A 21235-nucleotide genomic window follows, 5' to 3' on the forward strand; every position below is an offset into this window, starting at 1 on the left:
AAGTAGAATAGGGTGATCAGGGGTGAGCTGAGCCCCAAGGACAGGAAGCAGCCAGCCACTCAGAAAACTGGGAACCTTGCCAGAGGTCGAAGTGACATGGAGTCCAGACGTTTGTCCACGCCCCCCCTGCAGGCCATCCTCCAGGTTCAGGACAAAGAAGTCCTGGCCTCGCAGCTGCTGGTGTTGATCGGGCAGCGGCTGGCGCACGCCGTGCTCTGCACGCAGACGAGGGAGGGGCTGGAGCTGCTCGCCAGGCTGCCCCCAACGCTCTGCACCTGGTTGAAGGCCATGGTGAGTGCCGGGCGTGAGGGAAGGCAGACGGCCACTGGATGTTTTCTCATGTGCATTTTTTAATAGTGGAGAAAAATTGAGTTTTCTTAATTCTGAACAAAAGCATTTTTATTGGGAGATTACTCTCCTGCTAACTCTTAAGTAGCAGTTACTTAGTTGTATGTAACTGATGGGTTATTTTTGTGTTCCATTTGCAGAACCCCCAGGACCTTCAAAACACAGAAGTGCCCATTGCAACAACAGCTAAACTAGTAAATAAAGTCATTGAGCTTTTACCAGAAAACCACGGGCAGTACAGCTTAGCCTTACACCTCACTGAGGCCGCAGAGGCCATGTCTCTCCCCCCTCTATGACACGGCCCCCCGCAGACAGTCTCAGACTGCGCGGCTCTAGCGTGAGCTAGCGCCTGGCTAGTTACACAGTGAGCTCTGGGGTTTTATGGAGGGAGTACGGTTTTTTTCTTTTGTAAAGTTAATAAAGATACACATTACTTTTAAAAAGTGCGGTCTTGGCTAAATTCCACCTTTGGTTAATACTGACAGTAAAATAGAAACAGATATCAGTTATACTATTAATTTCTCTTGAAGCCGTTTTCCTGTTTATTTTTGATTCAAGCACTTAAGTAGCTTTATTGTCCAAATTTGCTATTTAAAACTGGTTATAATTTACAGATTATGTTCTTATAAGATTCTATATTTCGTACTCAAAATGTTATTGTAATTAAATTTAAATGTGTTCCTGTATAGTCCCATCAGTAAAGTGAGAGAACTCTCTCACTCTTGTTTTAATAAATGTTGGGAAAATGCTTTTGTTATCATGCTTAATCCCGTCCTGGGGGACGGCCCCCGGGAGTTCTGGATGCTGACAGGCTTCTTTCCCAGAGGAGGTTATGCTGGTGCCATCAGAGGAGGAATAATGGGTTCAAGACCATCATATTCATCAGAATGGACACTAAGTAGAACCCTTAACCTGTTGCACTTGCCAAAACAATCTGAGATGCAATCTAACCCAGCAAAATTAATTATAATGCAAGTTAAGATTTGCTTTTTGCCAACATTCAAAATTGTATCCACATCAGGTAACTGTAAAAATGTATTATCTTGTAAAACTTATGTTTAACAAAAGGGCAAAGATGCTAAAAATTTAAATCCAACTTTATTTTTTCCTACAAGTGTTTAGAAATGTCTGTTTCTGGGATCTGGTCATGTTACCTGTTCTTAGGGACAGTATAGAAAATGCTTAGGGATGATACTACAGCTTAGCAAACCTACCTCACTGCTGGCTTGAGAGGATGAATACAACTAATTTTGTACCCTACAGTGCCTAGAGCAGTCCAAGTGCTGGATAATCATTTGTTGATTAAAACCAAATTAACCAAAACTCTAAAAAAAAGCACTTTGAGCTGCACAGATACCAAGCATTTATCAAGGTAAATCTTTGGAGTGTAGCCATACAGCACAGTTGTTGGCATGTCCTGGGTCACAGCTGTTACACGCAGCAACTCATTCTGATACAAAAGTTTGTTTCTTCACTTCCTCAGGAAGAAGCCAGCTCTTGCAATTGTGCAAATTTGAGGAGTTGTTTTCAGGAATATAAAGGAAAAAGTCATGTCTGAGAATATCCCAGTGTAAATTATTTTTAACAGAGATCACATTCAAATAAGAACTGTCTAAAACCTGGTAATTACTGTTTCATTTTAAATCGTGAGAGATTAATTTTTCAGGTGCCTTGAGTGTTTGGGGTGAAGGCCCAGGTGTCTGACGGAGGCATACATCTGCAGTAGTAACACTGAAAAGGGCCTTGAGCCGGTCCAGCCCCTCAGCCTCTGCTGGGATCGCCGGTACCCCCATCCAGACACATTCACATGATTTCTGAGTATCAGGCATTCTGTAGCCACTTGTTACGTGCACTCTAAAAGATGAGTTCTTTCCGTGACTTGTCTAGATACTCTGAAAGTAGTTGTGAACCTTAGCGGCTGGTCAAAGAAACTTGGAATTACAGGCATTTTTAAAGAGTAAATTACTCTGATTCCATTATCACTTTGGGGGGTATCTTACAAGCATTTTAGATAATAAAACTGGTTGAACTTACTCTGTTAGGACACATAATCAAAAATTTGGGGATTGTTGAGAATATATTAATAAGCTGAAATATGGCTTCTAGGACCATAACAAATCACTGAGTCTCTAGTTAGATTTATAATCCTAAAATTTGCCATTGAGAGAATTTTAAAATTGAATTCTCAGTTGCATGGTTAAGAAAAGCAGTTAAATATTTTACTGTTTCATTAAGGGCTTTTGAAATAAATCTGGTAGAGGAAAGGAAAATAAATACCTGTGTATGCAGTCTGTAACCACGAAGAGCCACAAAGAAAGGAATGAGGTTTCACACAGAACAGGCAGTTTCTGAAACAGGTACGTTGCACATACTACAGTTATTGGTGCAAAGCCAGTTTACCTGTGAGTAGCTTTTTCTTATATATACTCCTACCCCCATGTGCGTTTCCTTGTTAGCATTAGGTAAGCATTCTGTACCTTGTTCAACTCTGCTGTAAATGCAAATGAAATCAAAAGGGTTCAAATAATCATAACTTCTGCATTACAAGTTGTGTTTAGATGTAGAACTAGAAAATACAGGATAAATGCAGATGGAGAGAAATAATAGTACCAGGCTTCTAAATGCATCCTGTTTTTGTAAAGAGAAAAATGAGGTATGGAGCAAAGAGTTTCACCTTTGTTGTAAAAATTCAACTAGGGTCAAAGTGAACACAGTTAAATTTAAATAGCTTTCTTAAAAAAAATTATGACAATTTGAAATCACAGAAAACTCATTTAATAACACTAAGCATACATAGAATAAATTCTCTTAATAGTTACTATAGTTCATGTCACTTAGGCAGATATTTTTAAAAAGTACTCTACAGCAACACTGAAAGCCCTCCCTCACCCTGATAGGAATGATTTGTTATATTTCTGCTAAATAGAATTAACCATCCCTGGAAAGATTTTAATCCTATATGGAGTTGTTTATAAAATGCCCTATTATCTATTGTAATGTATTGTAAGTAGTCTAATTCTGTATATACTGCTATTTTCTGTGTCTGTTCATTGTTGTGAACTTATGTATATTAGTGAAATAAATTTTCAGCTTTCATATTGTTTCCTTAACATTTATATAGTATTAATATATTTGTCTCTCTTATATGAGACATTTGATGACTTTCTCTGGTATGCAGTCCATAGCTTTGTTCTTTTTTTTTTTTCAGCAACAGACTTTATTATTTAAATATTTACAAATAATAATCTATTGAAAAAAGTTTAGTTTCTTACAAAATTTGGCATTCAGTGTTCCCAGATCACTTTACTATCTTGTATTTATTTGCTTTGATGTTTGCTGTTAAGGCAGAATGAAATTACTCTTTTCATCTCTTAAGTGACACACCCCTGCACCATTCCTGTTCAAACACATTGTTTTACTTGATATCACAACTTTTGTACCACCACCAGTCAGTAATTTTCCAGGTGCCTTTATTTTTAGATGTCATAGAACTTAAATACTGAGTGAAGAAGATTTATAAAATATAAAACATTTTCCGCTTAGCACATTTGTAGGCAAGCATTTTCAGTGTTATGTTCTGAGTAAGTCCATTATGGATCCACCTGCATATGTATGTTTCCATATGTATATATACACATTATTGTTTATCTAGTTACAGGAAAACACTCGTAGCTCTGACTTTGACTCTCATCCTCAACCATTGACTCTTCCACTCATTACCTAAGTCCTGGATTTCTCTCCAGTACTGTAAATAATCCATCTAGACCCCTAGTCCTGTCAGGAGGCTCTTGCTCAGAAAGCTGTCAACACACACCGCGGTCCTACTTCCCTTTCACGACATCTGCGCATCGGGGACACAGCGTGTCTGATGACTCAGCCGTGTACTTCCAACAGCGAGGGCATTTTTCCTTGGTCGTTGGCATGACAATTACTTTGTATGAAGACTCTTCACGAATATCGCCACCTGTGGAAGAAAAACATGCGAAGAGTCTTCCTGACAGGCCACTGAACTTGTACATCTCTGTATTTCTCCAGGTGCCCCCTTTTCAGAGCTTCCTCCCTGCGTTGGGAAATACTGCTTCCCTTTCATAAACAGCCAAGATGGTGGACTCACACAATTTGATGACTGGGGGGAGAGGAGGAATCTGAGACCCTGAGAGGCTGATTTTTCCACAGGTCATGGAGTTCTGTATCCACTCAGAGCATGCCTGCTTGCTCTTCATCTGTGTCCAGTTCTGATAATTACACTGCCTCTCCTCTCCAGCTACATTCTTGATTAAGAATTGTAAAAGAGCCAAATTAGAGGGACAAGGAGCAGTGCCCCCACATTAAACTTCTTGGTCTGGACAAAAGGAAACAAAAATTTGTCCATATGAATAGACCTCAGACTAGTACAGTACAGAAAATAAATCATTTTCTAGTCACTGCACAGAGAATATAACATTCTGGAAAGCAGATTAATACAGAGTCTACTACATCATCAGTGCTGCCAAGCCTCAAATTTAAACTGATAGCTATAAATTAGTCTCCCACCTCTTGCTGATGCCTAAAAGCTACTATGAAATACACAGAGAGCATCACTGTTCCTTGATATATTCATGTTATTCTGTTAATGTTATTCAGCTTTCATTTCCATCAATAAGAATGAAGTAAGTTGACAAAAATCCCCTATCAAACAAATACCTACAAAAGGTTTGCTTATAAGATACCACTGAGGGGAATGAGTTCAATAAAACTTCCTTGACTCATTAAGAGTGGCTATGATATGTAAGTTGGGGAGAGCATAATAAATTGCAGATTCAACACAAGAGGGATGGTAGGGTTGGGCAAAGGCCAGGACACAAAGGCCAAATGAAGTAAGGCAGACTGACTTCACAGTCGGTGACAATGACGTTTTCCCTCTTTCCCTACCCCTGTGTCCCCAAAATCACCAGGTAGGGCACTTAGAGAGCTGGTTCAGAAACCTGGCCACTGTTTTCACTTTCTATAGAAAGATGCACCTCAAGTGTGTATCTGCCTTTAGAATACAAGTCATCCACTGGAAAGCTGGAGGAGAACTGTAATTATCACTCGGTTGTCCACATACCATTGTTATCTGGTATTTGTTATCAGTCTCATCTCCTCCTTACCTTCTAAATTGATTAGAAATGTCCCTTTAAGCTCAGTTACATCCTCAGTTATTCCTCGTGGTTCCTGAGAAAGCAAAGTTGTCTGGGACGCCATCATTAATTCATTCAACTGAGAGGTACTGGAAGTCTCCTCCGCTTGTAGCATCTGGGCATAAGCATTTGAAAGTTACTATCTAAATTGTTACCACAAAGGTTATAAAAAGACACTGCAAGTTCTTATGTCTGGTGAGGAAATCTTTTGGGACCATCCCCTCCTGAGCTAATACTATTATATAAAACAAATCTTATTAGTATGAAAGCTTTTAACTAAAAACTCCTAATCAATAGTATTGATTGAGAACACAACTCTATGCCAGGCACTTCACTTCACTAGATGCTAAATATCCACCCATTATTTGTAATTGTCACAAAACAGCAACAGCATTTTTTAATCCCCATTTTACAAATGAGGAAACGCTCAGGGAGGTTCCCAGCCAGTAAATAATGTGCTGCAATTCCAGCCCAGGTCTGTCAGCCTCAAAGCCCGCACTTCACCCCTGTATCCAATGCTTCCTACAGGAGGAGAGGGGTTAAGATACTATCTGAACAACGATATGCTTTTAGCGGTGTAGACCAATGCTGGCAGCCTGAATAATGCTCAGAACTCTTCTGAAGCACACTGAATTGGGATATCTGATAAAGCACTTTTGTACATTTTTCATTGTAATTCTGATCTTCAAAGTAAGTGTGTGAGCTAATACAAAATCCCTTAAAGAAAAAAAAAAAAAACGGCTCATCAGAAAATAGGAGATTCAAAGAGATTGCATTTACACCATCAGTAACTGATAGATGCAGGACTCCATCAGATAGCTAGTTAGTATAATTCCTAACGAAAATACATTCACATTTTTTAAAATCCTGAAGTGTTTTTTTTTTTTCCCAAGCATCAATGATCCAAGCAAGCTGTATTGTTTTCAGCTTACTACTCAGAACTAATGAAGTCAAAGGAAACATGATATGCAGTAGGAAAGCGAAGTACCAGGCTGAGTAGCCTCAGCCAAGTCACAGCTTCAACAGGCCTCAGTTTCCTGGCTCAAAAAATGGCAATCATGAGCTTCCCAACTTGTATATTTTAAAACGTCAACATCTTATCAAACTTCTGTTAACTGAGCAACCATCTTATACCTACTAGCTATCTCAAGCCTTGAATCTTAATCAACTTAATTATATTATTAAAAATTTAGATTGAACTTCCAACCAGTTGAGATGGTCATTTTTCAGTAGACTATGATACCAGTCAAATGTCAAAACTTAAGTCACAAAACTGTTTTCTTCTCCAACATTAAAACTAGAAAAAAATCTTGAGTCAGTATGATAGGCTCTAAGTCAATCTAGTCAATCAACCCTTAAGATCTCAAAGGGAAACTTTTGATGGCCCTTTTGAAAAAAAAAATTGGATGAATGCTTTCAGATCACATGGTAAATTTGCTGGCGTGAATGAATTTTCTTCAGAACTCATTAGTAAAAGATTAAAAAAAAAAATTAAATTTTGAATCTTGTCCAGATGGATAAAATTCTCAGAAAACTAGACCCTTAACACAAAACTCCCAATTTTTGTGTATTCAGATATTACTGCCAGGTGCTGCCTGTCGTCTAACTAGCCCTGAGGGCTCATGTTTCAAACAGAACTTCATTACACCTTCCTGTCCAAACCTGTAAAATACAAGTAGTAACAAAGTATACGTTCTATAAGAGAAGAAAAGGAAACATGCAGAGGCTGGAAACAAAGAATCAGTGACTAATATTAGGATTAGAAGACAGAAATCCTAATTTATAAATTTTTTTTTAATCTACTATTTACATCGACATCTTCTGAAACAAGATTTTACATGGAGCACTTTGATACAAACACAATTTCAAAAGGAACAAACTGTGGCTCACCTCCATGATCTCAAAAAGCAGCCCGGGCTCAATCACAATGATCACCTCATACTCGGCTGCATTTTTGCCAGGAATGCTTCCAAGAAATGAATCTCTCATTGCACATGCGCTTTCTATGGCTTCTTCCAGTCCAGGTTTCTTCCAGATAGAACTGGTTTTAATCCAGCCAGTACGAAAAACACTCCTGGGTTCTTAAAAAAAAAAAAAGTTAAACCAATTTATATATATTTTTAAACTGTATATAAAACTCAAACCATCACACATTTACTATTCATGGGAAATAAGGATTGTTATTTGTGGTATTAATAATTAGGATTGTTGTTGTTCGGTTGCTACGCCATGTCTGACTCTTTGCGACCCCATAGACTGCAGTGTGCCAGGCTTTCCTGTCCTTCCAACTCCTGAAGCTTGCTCAAACTCATGTCCACTGAGTCAGTGATGCCATCTAACCATCTCATCCTCTGTCACCATCCTCTCCTCCTGCCCTCAATCCTTCCCAGCATCAGGGTCTTTTCTAATAAGTCTGCTCTTCACATCAGGTGGCCAAAGTACAGGAGTTTCAGCTTCAGCATCAGTCCTTCCAATGAATAGTCAGGGCTGACTGCCTTTAGGATTGACTGGTTTGATCTCCTTGCAGCCCAAGGGACTCAAGAGTCTTCTCCAACACCACAGTTCAAAAGCATCAATTCTTCAGTGCACAGCCTTCTTTATGGTCCAGGTCTCACATCCATACATGACTACTGCAAAGACCATGGCTTTGACTATATGGACCTTTGCTGGCATCCTAAATGCTTACCAAATATTTACATCAACATTTGGAAATGTAAACAAAGGGCAAGATATACAGTAAGATCTCAAAGGATGCCTAAAAGAAACTAAAATAGAAATATCCCAATATTACAGTAGATGTCTCTGGGTTACAAATAAGGTCGTGAGTGACATCCTGACTGTAAAATTTCTAATTTTCTGTAAGTTTAATGTAATCAGACAGGAAAAAGATTAGAAAAATATTCACTAGCAGGCACTATACTTTTAGTAAAACCTAAAATATATTTCTGACATTTATAAACGTGTATAAGAAAAAGTGTTTTCTCAGTATAGTCAAGCTGCTAATATATTTCAGAAAGCATTTTAAAGTGGCTTGAAAGACATGCTGAAATTCACCCTACTCCTCTACACACAGATGCAGAAACTACAGTTACTAAATTGAGATGCATCATGCCACAAAGCAGTCACTATATTAATAGATGAGTATGTGCCTCTTACTTGAAGCAGGTAAAAGGAGAAGCTGCACCCTCAGCCAGGGTCTTTCTCACTCAGAGAACAAATCAATATTTCTTACCTTTAATATAAGGTATGTGCTGGAATACCTCTTCAGCCAAGTGAGGAAGAATGGGAGCAAAAGAGCGAACCATTACATCCAAAATTTCAGCTAATGCAGTCTGACAAGAGCGTCGCTTGGGATCATCTGCATTTTCACAATAAAGCCTAGACGAGAACAACTCATTGAGCGGTTGACAACATGGTGTACAGTCACTGCCAAGGTAGGCCCGGCCTCAGGCTGAGCTTATTCTGACGGTGCCTAAGTCTATGGCTATAACGGTCTTCTAACGAAAGGATAAAATATTCCACCATACAACTCTTCTGACTACATCCCCTATTCCTTCCAGGTGTGCACACATCCTCAAAAACTCATAGCTATGCTATGTCCAATTCTGTTTTACATATCAATAATTAGAATCTAGACAACTTAGTGAAAGGAAAATTAGTAAGTCAGTTGAGGGTATTTAAGATTCGAGTCCCCAGTCCCACAGGCTTCCCTGGTGGCTCAGGGGGTAGAAGAATCTGCCTGCAATGCAGAAGACCCAGGTCTGATCCCTGGGTTGAGACGATCCTCTGGAGGAGGGAATGGCAACCCACTCCAGTATTCTTGCCTGGAGGGTCCCCAAGGACAGAGGAACCTGGTGGGCTACAGACCATGGGGTCACAAAGAGTAGGACACAACTGAGCGACTTAGCAAGCATGCAGGCATCCCACCCTGATGACCCTATCAGTATGCCAAGGGAAGGACTGGGATTTGTAATCCCAGTGGAAGGTCCCTGAGGTGCTGATGGGTGGGGCTGGCACTTCACAATGGCTAAGTTTCTACAGGAGCAAAACATGAAGACAGCATGCAGCCTGCCTCTAAAAGGGCATCAGTGATGTTATATGATGCTATTATATTAATAATTACCTGAATATTTCTCCCCCCGAAGGCCAGCAAACTCCCGAGAACAAGCACTGTGTTCATGACCTCACAGTCACAGCTACTACTTATTGAGAACTTGCTTTGTCAAACACAACATTCAGTATGCTACTTATATTGTATCTTTTCATTTCCACTTTCTGAGATAGGTATTATCGTTACCATTTCATGAATACAGAAACTGAGATAATAAGAAGTTGCCTCAGCTCATCAAACTAGCAAGAAGCAGGGTGAAACTGCCCAATCAGACTTGACTCAAGAATCCAACTTCTTAGTAATGGCCCAGGCCCCCCACTGCTGGCCTCTGCTTTCCAGCATTTGCCAAGCAGAGTAGACAGTCAAGCGCTGTTTGTTAAGCATTTCAATGTTCAGTCATACATACCTATCTTTGATTATGCTGAAATAAAAGTTGGAGAGTTCTCTGGTATAAAATGCTTGTAACAGCCGAACAACCTTTCCAAAGTCATACTGCTTATATGAATCGTTAATCTAGGGAACAAAACCAAAATAAATTTGGAAGCTGGGATAAGCAAATAAAAATGCAAGTCGTCATGAGCAGAATATGTTCCTTTTCAAAATACATTTCTAAGGCAGACAAACACAAAACAGGAAAAATGTGAGAGCATTTAAGGATCTTCAAAACGTCATTTCTGGATATGAAAGGCTACTATCCTCAGAAAAAACAGAATAATTTACCCTGGACTCTACAAAAGAACAGGCATCAAATGAAAAGATAAAGTTTTAAGTGATGAAACGGCACTATTCTAAAACAGCAAAAGTTAAATGTTACCAATGTTCCCTCATTTACACCAGAAAAGTAAAACTGGGCAAAATATGTACGACTCTGACTTAAGTGGAAGCAATTCCAATGTTTGAGAAAATACAAATTATTTGTGTTTATGTATCACAGAGTATTTTACAAGATACATAAGAACTGTCATTTCAGTTACTGCTATACTTCTGAGATGTGTATTTCTACACATCTGCAGACAAAAAAAAGTACATCTCAACTTTGTTCCTTCTTACACATGGAGCTGATTTTCAAAAGAAAATGTGGCCTGAGGAGAAGCCTGGCCTACTTCTGCCACCAGGCACTACTCTTGTCTCTTTTGAGAAACCAGAAGGATTCTAAGACTTCATACCTAGTCAACCTAGGAACATGTGGAATTGATCAAGTATAACTTTCCTCAGTGCTTTAGTTACTGTTTCTAATGAAGTCGGTTCTACTCAACATACAACCCAGATTTCAACACACAACTGTGCTACCTCCAAAAGTGTATTAATGCTCACTCACCTTGTTTGCCAAATCCTGCAGTAAGTGTAGCATGTACTGGTCTATGACATACATGCTGTTGACAGGGATGGAATCTGTTTCTGGGTTGAAACCAGCCACATTTCCCAAAAGAAAGCGGAGTGTATTCCTAAGCTATAAGCATTGAAAAAAAAAAAAGAAATATACAGTCAAAAAATATGAGTCCTTCAATTATTACTGAAGTTGTTTTATCATATCATAATAAAATATAAAGAAGATAATATATAAAAATTTTAGCATGACTACCTATATTTCTAAACAAATTAACATACGATATTTTTTAAAGCTCACAACATGTGGAGAACTCATTTTCATTCAGTTGTGCAAGTGCCAACAAAACGGGCCTCATTATTTTAACAAGGACTCGGTAAACTTTTCATTCAGGAAGAGTAAGGAACAAAAAGGGGAGTGACCCTGACCTTGCTAATGTCATCTCTGGCAGCATTCAGCAGAGATGGACTAATTGTGACTTCGGTGAAGACGTTGGACTCGGCAACCCACCAGCGAAGCACATCAGCACCATAAGGGGGCTCTTTGCTGTGATCCTTTTCGTTGAGGGGAAAAAAAATACCAATAAATAAATAGCTTTCGATGACCATCTGGCGAACAGATGTTTTAGGTAAGACTCCTATTCTGAAATGCTTGAATACGACATGAGCATAAAATGTACCTGTACTGTAATGAAATAAGCTAACAATTTCAGAGATCAGGCTGCATCTAAAAAAACAACAAAACTGGGAAAAGGGGGAGTAGGGCCTGCAGCCTGGTTCTGTAAACAGCTGCCACGGCAGCTGGGCAGTCAGAGTGCTGCCCCGGATGCCCCTGTGATGGGGGACTGAACGGGGTGGGGGGTACCTTCCCTCTCAAATGCCCAAGCTACTCTGACCAAGAGAGTGACTCCTGGACTCCAGGAGGGCAGTTAAAAGCCAACAGGGTTAAAGAACAGATAAGCAGTATCTTTTCTGAAAGCAACTCCAAAATAAACCAAATTACCAGCAGCCCCAGATTTGATATTCTTTAATGACTTGCTTTAAAGTGTATAATTTCCAAGAATGAAAGTAGCTGTCTCATTTCTTTTCTTATACTGTTTCTAGTTAACCATACTTTATAAAGTTCAGACAATTTAAAAAGGGACAGCATGAACCTAACTGGAGATTCAGACCTGAAATAAGTCCAAAAAGCCACAACAATCCCAATCCTTCACATTTTCAAAAAAGTCACAAAATTTAAGAGTCTAGATTTAAAATATGGTAAGGCATTTGCTACTAGTATAAAAATCAGTTTTGTGAGGTGTTTTTTTTTTCTTTACATTGAAATAACTATATTAAGGGTCTCGCTGCCAAATTAAGAGCCTTAAGACAAAAATAAAATGAGTTTTTAGGAAACCACTTACTTGTCCTCCATTGATGACAACATCAGGATCAATGACATTCCCAAGAGACTTGGACATCTTTTCTCCCTTTTCTCCAAGGGTAAATCCATGAACAACCACTGTCCTAAGAAGACAAATAACTACTATAATAATAAACACAATTATGATGGACATTTTGAAGATGACTTACAGCTTAAAAAGAGTATCCTAGTTTGATACAAAAATTAAAAATTTTTCCTGACAGATTACACATGAAAATTTTTCTTCAAAGTCTAATTCTAAGCTGCTTATTCATCCTGATTATTATTACTTTTTTATGTCTGATCTTACTTACTTGTTACTCTTAGAATGTCTCATTTTTGACTGGACTCAGAAGTAGAAGCTCTCAGAGAGGACAGCCTCCGTCTCTTAGCAATCTGTTCCTGCCGTTTTTCTTTGGCCTCCTTCATTCTCGTGGCCAAAAGTTTAGCATATTCTGCAGCCTCCTCTTTGTTTTTCTTAGCGCGCTGTTTCCTCAGAGCAACACGCCGGCGTTTGTGTTGCAGAACTCGTGGAGTCACGAGACGCTGAGTCTTGGGTGCTTTAGTCCTAGGTTTCTTACCGCCTTTGTTTAGGGGCTTTCGCACAACATACTGGCGGACATCATCTTCTTTAGAGAGACTGAAAAGTTTGTGGATTCTGCTAGCTCTTTTGGAACCCAGGCGACAAGGCACTGTAGTATCAGCGAGTCCAGGAATAGCCTTCTCCCCTTTTTTCACCATGACCAAGTTGAGAACACTCAGATTGGCATCTGCAATGCAACCCCGGACAGATTTGCGCTTTCCCTCTCCAGTCCCCCTTGGTCTGTCCCTTACTCAGTAGCAGGCGAACTCGGCCACGGGTCAGGACACCCCTGCTTCATGGGGAAAACCCTGCTTATCGTTCCCGCCACTGATTCAGACTGCATAACTCTTCCATTCTTCACCCAGAGCGTCAGCAGCAACTTCTGTGGCCATATGCTTCTCGTAGAAGGTATGAAGTTTTCGTTCATCGTCCAGTTCAGTGAGCTCCTGGCAGCCAGTGGCCAGGAAAGAAATGTTCAGCTTCATTCTGAAGTGGCCGACAGCCTCCCTTATCCTGATGATTAAACACTAAGCTCTCTATACACAGAAAAAAATTTTGTGCTTATATTCACTAAACAATTGACTCCTGATCATCTGTAATGTACTGATTTTGATCATTAAAACTAAGTAAGAAAAAGTATGTCTTAAAAAAATTATCACCACAAAATTATCTTTATTCAAAAAGGCAATCTGAAAGAAATATATCTACTGGTTCATCGACTTTTAAAAGCATATTATACTAGAAACATAAACATGCCAGTTACTCTGAGAAGAGTTTTCACTGTTAGATAGCAAAAATTAAGAATCCTTCTGGATAGAACCTTTATCCACATATTTGAATAAAGAAAAGCTATTATCTGTAACTAAATAAGAACCCCCTAATTTAACAAAATTCACTGAAGAAATGTTTCAGTTCATTAGCCACTTGTAGAAATTACAAACATAAGGGCATCTAATCAAGACTGTCCTTAATCAAGCTAGAATATCCTCTCTACATCCAGCTGTGTTGCGTCTACCACATTTAAAGGTCAAGCTCTTCGTGGGTTTCTCTACTACTCCAGTCAATGCCAGTTTTACTTCTCCGGGGAGCTACGATCTGCATCAGAGTGAAAGGACTTTTCTGTATTACTTTCTCCTTTGTGTTTTTTTTTTTACTTCAAACTTATTTCTCTCGTGAGACTGAAGAGTGTAAGCTAATTAAGGGCAATGTTTTATCATACACACATTACTCAGCACATATTATTTCACACTGGCAAGTACTCAGCAGAAATATTCAAGGTGTGCTCACTTGTTTAGCTCAGGGGTAATACTCACTTAAAAGGTGACTTATTCCTCGCTGCCACACTTGTTAACAAAGAAGACTGAAACCAGCCCCCCAGCTGGTCCTTTCCTTCCAAGTACAAATCTGCTCTTTGGTCAGTACCTCAAATGTAAACATGAAAAACAAAACAAACAAACAAAAAAACCAGAAACTTAAGTCAATGAAAGTTATAAAGTGGAAATGAATATTTATCAAAATATTAAAAGTAATCATGTTACCTATTTCTTGTGTCATGCTACACCCAATGGCCACACTACATTCATGTCAGCTGTTACCTTCACTGTCAATTTATTAATCGAGATAAAATAAACTTGGCCGTGTGATCTTCCAAACAACAGACAGCTAAAAGATTATCTAAATTAGGGACTAATTCATAACCACTGTCAATGATCAGTATTTCCAGTTAAATCTTTTATGAAAATGAACTACTATTTTTATTAATTCAACAGTTATTTGCTGAGTCTCTAATAACTTTATTGTTGTCATCTAATTCTCAGAGTAACTCTAGAAGGGAGTTTTTATAATCAGTATTATCCCACCAAGGCTGAGCAGCTAATGAACTTTGAAAAATACTTCAAAAGCACTATTTCACATATGGCACATGCTATTTCGAAATGGAGAATGTTACCCCAAACACAGTAGGAACACTACTTAACCTACCTACCAACCTTACAGAGTGTTGTCTGCTTAACATTTTCAATATAACTTAGGAAAACCAAGGCCTAAACTGGCAATATTTTCTCTTGAGTATGACATGAGAAACATATGAAATAGTAACTGAACATTTACATAAAAATCATATTATACATTAACTTATATTTGATCATTACGAATTTTTATGTACATTTTAGCTGTAAAACAGAGTGAACATGAATTTATGCATATTTTACTTCTCAAATTTCCTAGGCGGAAAGAAAGGCCCAAATGGTGGAACACATTTACCTGCTGGAATCACACTAATGTCCTCTCAATAATGAAGCCTACTACCAGAAGGACAGCCCAAGTAAAACCCAACCATGATCCCGCTCAATCCCTTCAACAGTGGTCAGCGGAGCATGCAAGCCCTTTTCCCAAACTCCTTTGCTCCAGAAAGCAAACCACCTCATCCCTGTAACCTCCCGGTTACCTGTCTGTAACTTCTCAGTGAGGACAAGCTTTATTTCATTTTACCTCTCACCTTTCACTTAGCATCCTTGAAGGCATCTTCTCACATCTAAACACACCCTTCATGTGCCTGATACTACTCTCTTCTAATTCCTGCCCAACCTCTCCTTCCTCTTTATGCTTGGAGCCAAAAGCTTACCCTAACCATGAGCAAGTAGAAATCAGCTGTCTGTGGCGAGAGGGGAGAATGCTGTGAGAAGGTAACGGAGAATCAAAGAATGAGAACGGAAAAGCAGGGTGTCCGAGTTCCAGTCTGACACTGAGCGGTGTGACCACCATCTAATTTGACTCTAATTCAATCTCATGTCCTCTTCTGAAAAATGATGGGGTCAGGCTATTTCAGTGATTTCCACACTTGGTTCTATAGAACTCAATATCTTGGGGTTGGCAAGGAGGTCAAGGAGAATGAGCTGACTGGGAGGAAGAAAAAAATCCCCACCTTTATTTATCTTATATATCGTGGTTCTACATAAAATTTCATTTCGGAAAAAAGTTTAGAACACACTGGATTAAAAGATTTCCAGAAGCTCTTTCAGGTTTAAAATTATATTATAGGAGGAGATATACTTTCAAATAAAGCAAAAAAAAAAGTTCTTGATTATAGATTTCTTCTGATAGCATTTATTTATTCTCAAAACTGCCTGACAGGCAATAGACCTCTTGTTTTAGATTACCTGGAAGAACATTAGACCATGAAGTTCCACTATCAAACCAGATGTCCAAAATATCCTGACCTGGCACGTACTCCAAAGCATCGGGACCACCAACCTAATAAGATAACGTAAAAACATTTTAATTACACAAAGATCATGATACAATTAATATCCAAAAAAAAGTCTTAAGAAAATGAAATACAACCATTAAATTCACATTTTACATTGACATTTAGTATGCTAAGTATTTTGCCTTAGGGACAACTACTTCACTACTTCATCTACATGTACAAGTGATTGTGGCCACTTATACATGTATTAATGTAAATGAAAATTGTGTTCATTTTCTTGCAATTATCTTCCAGTTGGATTTCTTGGTGTGCGATGCCATCAGGTAACTTGAACTCAAGTCCTATGAAGTCCCTGCTGCACCAGTGTTAGGCACTGTTCTCCCACAGTCACATGTGCCTCTACTCAGCCAACAGAGCGGTTACAATCAATCCTGGACCTCAAGGAGACAGCAAATCCCCCTCAGCCTCTACTGCGCCACTAAACACCCAGCTTCTCTCGTGAAATCAAAATGTCTACTCTCAAACTGCCCTGACTCCTAGTTTATGATGACTACACTCATGAACTTGACGTGATAATATCACTACTTTTTAACTCCCAAGAACCTCTCGTGTTGTCATTAAATCATGCAATACACACAAAGGCTGTTTAAGTACAAATGGAAATGTACCTGAGATAAGACTTCTTTTGGAAGAAGTTGCTCCGGGGGAAGAGTCCACCAGATATCACTGCCATGTTCTTCCACTAGTTTAATAATATGCTCGATGGTTTGGCTATTTTCAGGGGGACAAAGCAAAACTGTTCAATTAATTACTGTGGTTAATACCAAACATTTAAAAAATTAAAAAGCAGTGATTTTTTTTTTTTCCTATCTGCAGGGTATTTTTCCCCAATATGCAGGACATTTTTTCCTATCTTTCCTCCAAACTTTAGTGGTATTATCTTCAATTATTTGATTACTCAGTTCCTACTGTCATCTTAAATTCAATACAAATGAAATCACATTGATCACATTGATCACATGTGATCACACTGATCACACTGATCCTTTAAAAGAAAAAGGAAAAAAATGTTTTTTTAAATAGGAATATCTCCTGATACCTTTTTGGTTACTAATTGCTCTGCTTCTATTTTCTATCCAAGTGCCTATATTCAAAACCTCCTAATTATCTACCTCCTCCAGTTTCTGCTCAAATTAAGCCAACACATTCTGTCAGTTCCACCTTGAAATGGTACTATCTGCTCTTTGTTCAGACACTATACCAGTCTACCCTCTCTGCCTGCTCCCAGACTGGTGCAGTGGTCTGACTTTTCCCCTACTCTCATTCCTTTACCCATGACACATGTAATTTAATTTACAGGATACATCTCTGCATCCCTAAAACTGCTTTTATCACACCAACCCTGTCTGAGAAACTTCCAGTGTCCCCTCACTGCTTACAGGACTGAATCCAAATCCATCTGCATAAGAGGCCATGCTGTACCAGAGCCTGGGTTTTGGTAACAGATATCCAGGCTCATCTCCCAACTGCTCCTTTTTATATACATGACACACACAGGTACCTCTCTAAGTTCTGACTGTCCCTTCTGTTAAGACGAATAGTACAATTTTTATTCAAAAACATTTACTGAGTACTCCAACATCTTGGTCACTGTTTGAGGCACTAGAGTTATAGCAGTTAACAAGGCGGATAAGATTCCCACCATCATGGAACCTGCATTTTAGTGATCCTGGCTACTTTTGTCAGGATGACTGCAAACTAAATGAGATGATCCAGTAAAACTTAGTGCATGCCTAACACACAAAAGAAAGCCAATAAATGCCTATCAAATGAATACTGAAACTGATTATCTTTTTCAGAAGATGAAGATACACAGTTATAAATCATTTGAAAATTAAACTCAGGGAAAATTTTACACTAAATTTTCTCACAGGAATAATATACTTTTAATTTACTATCACAGTTTTATGGACATTACAACTTCCCCTAGCTGCTTTCCACCAAGTCACAGAATATAATGGTCAAGAAAACGGAACCCACCTACACTGTTGGTAGGAATGTAAACTGGTGAAGCCACTATGGAAACAGTGTGAAGAGTCCTCCAAAAACTAAAAATAGAGCTGCCATATAATCCTACAATCCCACTCCTGGGTATATATCCAGAGAAAACTATAATTTGAAAAGATACACGTACCCTTATGTTCACAGAGCAATATTTACAGAAGCCAAGACATGAAAGCAACCTAAATATCCATCAATAGATGAATACATAGAGAAAATGTGGTACACATATACACGCACATGCACAATATTACTCAGCCATAAAAAAGAACAAAATAATGCCATTTTGCTTCAACATGGATGAACCTAGGAGTTATCATACTAAGTGAAGTAAGTCAGACAAAGACAATACTATATGATGCTACTAATACATGGAATCTAAAATATGACACAAATGAAGTTATCCATGAAACAGAAAGAGACTCACAGACACAGAGAATAGACCTGTGGTTGCCAAAGAGGGGAGTGTGGATAGATTAGGAGTTTGGGATTAGTAAGATATAAACTATTATACATAGAAAGGGTAAACAACAAGGTCCTACTGTATAGCACAGGGAACCAGATTCAATGTCCTGTGAAAAACTATAATGGAAAAGAATATGAAAAAGAATGTGTGTGTATGCACATACACACACAACTGAATCATTTTGGTATATAGTAGAAATTAACACAACATTGTAAATCAACTATACTTCAATAAAATAAATTTGAAGAAAAGAATATGGACCCCAGAGCCAGAGAACTTTCATTTAATTCCTGACCCTATCACTTACTAGCTATGTGACCCTGGGCAAAGCACTCAATATTCTGTACCATACTATGCAAATAATAACAGTATCATTAAGACAGCTATTACGGATATTAATTGAGCTTATATGTAAAATGCATAGAACAGTGTCTGGCACATATTAATGGGCATTATGTAAGCCCATTATCTATTATTTAAACTGATTCTTTGAAGTAAGGAAAGTTTAGACAGTTAATTTTGTTAACCAATTACCAAAACACATATGACATGTATCTGTATTAATATTTAAAGATTAAAGTACCTATACTAAAGCCAACTTTTGAATTATCCTCCTTTCTACCACACTCCACTAACACAAGTAACTAAGAATGCAGGTCCACAAGAGTTGGTAGAAATGGAAGGAGGAGTGGATAGAAAACACTTCTATGTTCTTGACCTGGATCTACTTGTTATTAATCATGACCACATACTATGAGTCACTAAATCTCTCTAGGTCTGTTAATTCAGATAAAATGAAATGTTTATGAAAAATTGCTGTGGGAGGCAAAAACCAAATGGGTGTTATAAATTAAATATGCTCTACAGATTGAAAACCAAAATACTTAAGTTGGTTATACTTCAAAGAAGAGACTGAAAAAGTATGATGCTACCGCATTTATTTTGAAGAAATTATAAATCATAAGAATGTGTAAATGGGCACAAGTCCATATTTCTAATACAGTCACACATTTCATATGGACTTTAACAGTAAAGATAAACTTTTTGTGACATGAGGCCATAAAAACTTTGTGCAATAACTACCTAGTTATATGACAATATTTAGTTACATATTACTATTTTATATAGTTTGCACAGAACACTCTATCAGTTAAGAAAATTGAATATAATAGAAAATCTGAATAAACCTAATGCTATTACTCTTAGAACAAAAAAGAGATACTGTCAAAGGATTCTCCAGGCAAGAATACTGGAGTGGGTTGCCATGATGTTAGGATTTTATTACTCAAAATAGTTTTTTTGTGTATACAACAAGTTTTATATATATATATACACTTATGTGTATACCTTTATTAACAAAAGGACTTTATAAGACCTCTCTAATTGGATTCATTAAAAAATGGCTAAAGTGACAGATAAACTGTTCTGTGCCTTGGGGTTCCTTAAATCCTGGGCCTAATAAGGAAGTAACACAATTAAAAGCCAGGCCTCGAAACCGTCTCCCAAATCACGGCTCAATTCTGCTTTACTTCTCCTTTCAGCCTTTCTGAGCTTCCATAGTGGCTCAAAGGGTAAGGAATCTGCCTGCAATGAGGGAAACCTGGGTTCAATCCCTGGGTTGAGAAGACCCCCTAGAGAAGGGAATGGCTTACCCACTCCCGTATTCTGGCCTGGAGAATTCCATGGATAGAGGAGCCTGGTGGGCTGCAGTCCATGGGGTCGCAGAGAGTCGGACATGACTGAGTGACTTTCACTTTCAGCCTTTCTAACTCTTTTATGAAGACAAACACTGTATCTGTGAACTCATGCTCCCCTTCTCTGGGGTTTGCTGAGCAAAGGCAAAAAGACCCTCACTACCCATGCAGGATGAAGGCATGAACCAGAGACAAGTCAGGGCAGCAGGACGTCTCCAGAGACAAGTGTGCTGACAGCAAGCACCGAGTCCAAAGACCAGAGTCTACCTGCCACTTACTCGATACTGACAGGAATACATCATGTTACTCTTCGGAGCTTCAGCTTCTATGAGTATTGGGAAACGCTGGGAGAAAGAAGACTATCTGAACATTTTTATGTTTTCTTTTGAACTTTTTATTTTGTACTGGGGTGCAGCCCATTAACAATGCTGTGATAGTTTCAGGTGAACAATGAAGGGACTCAGCCATATATACACGTGTATCCATTCTCCCCCACACTTCCCTCCCAGCCCGGCTGCCACATCACCTTGAGCAGAGTTCCATGTGCTACACGGCAGGTCCACGATGGTTACCCGTTTTAAATGCAGCAGGGTGTACACGTCCATCTCAAACTCCCTGACTACCCCCTCCCGCTGGCAACCATAAGCTCAGCTTCTGTGTCTCCTTCTGTTCTGTAAGTTCATCTGTATCATTTCTTTTTAGTTTCCACATATAAGGGATGCCATGTGATATTTCTCCTTCTCGTCTGACTTACTTCACTCAGTATGATAATTTCTGGGTCCATCCATGTTGCTATAAGTGGCACTATTTCATTCTTTCTAATGGCTGATTAATATTCCACTCTCTATATATGCCACATCTTCTTTATCCATTCCTC

The 21235-nt window shown here is 38.6% G+C and overlaps 2 protein-coding genes and 1 pseudogene across 4 annotated transcripts in view; 1 reads left to right on the forward strand and 2 right to left on the reverse strand.

Annotated features, from left to right (window-relative positions):
- RAB3GAP2 (RAB3 GTPase activating non-catalytic protein subunit 2) overlaps positions 1-3458 on the forward strand; it is a 108048-nt gene extending 104590 nt beyond the window's left edge. For 2 of the 3 annotated variants that reach the window (XM_020906849.2, XM_070474493.1), the window contains exons 34-35: positions 133-291; positions 489-3458. In XM_020906849.2, the coding sequence (XP_020762508.2) occupies positions 133-291; positions 489-644 (315 nt within the window). In that variant the 3' untranslated portion in view covers positions 645-3458. The remainder of the gene's footprint in view (positions 1-132; positions 292-488) is intronic. The other variant, XM_070474494.1, reaches the window with a different exon arrangement.
- Positions 3459-3801: 343 nt separating this feature from the next.
- The window catches only part of IARS2 (isoleucyl-tRNA synthetase 2, mitochondrial), a 42182-nt gene continuing 24748 nt past the window's right edge, over positions 3802-21235 (reverse strand). Inside the window, exons 13-23 of the mRNA XM_020906851.2 lie at positions 16806-16908; positions 16088-16181; positions 14243-14351; positions 12348-12450; positions 11374-11499; positions 10937-11068; positions 10025-10131; positions 8740-8885; positions 7398-7588; positions 5478-5622; positions 3802-4312 (exon numbers count right to left, since the gene is read on the reverse strand). Coding sequence (XP_020762510.1) covers positions 4170-4312; positions 5478-5622; positions 7398-7588; positions 8740-8885; positions 10025-10131; positions 10937-11068; positions 11374-11499; positions 12348-12450; positions 14243-14351; positions 16088-16181; positions 16806-16908 — 1399 coding nt within the window. The 3' untranslated portion in view covers positions 3802-4169. The remainder of the gene's footprint in view (positions 4313-5477; positions 5623-7397; positions 7589-8739; positions 8886-10024; positions 10132-10936; positions 11069-11373; positions 11500-12347; positions 12451-14242; positions 14352-16087; positions 16182-16805; positions 16909-21235) is intronic.
- Positions 12457-14235, reverse strand: LOC110146166 (small ribosomal subunit protein eS6 pseudogene; annotated as a pseudogene).

Source organism: Odocoileus virginianus, chromosome 11, assembly GCF_023699985.2.
Source record: "Odocoileus virginianus isolate 20LAN1187 ecotype Illinois chromosome 11, Ovbor_1.2, whole genome shotgun sequence".
NCBI lineage: Eukaryota > Metazoa > Chordata > Mammalia > Artiodactyla > Cervidae > Odocoileus > Odocoileus virginianus.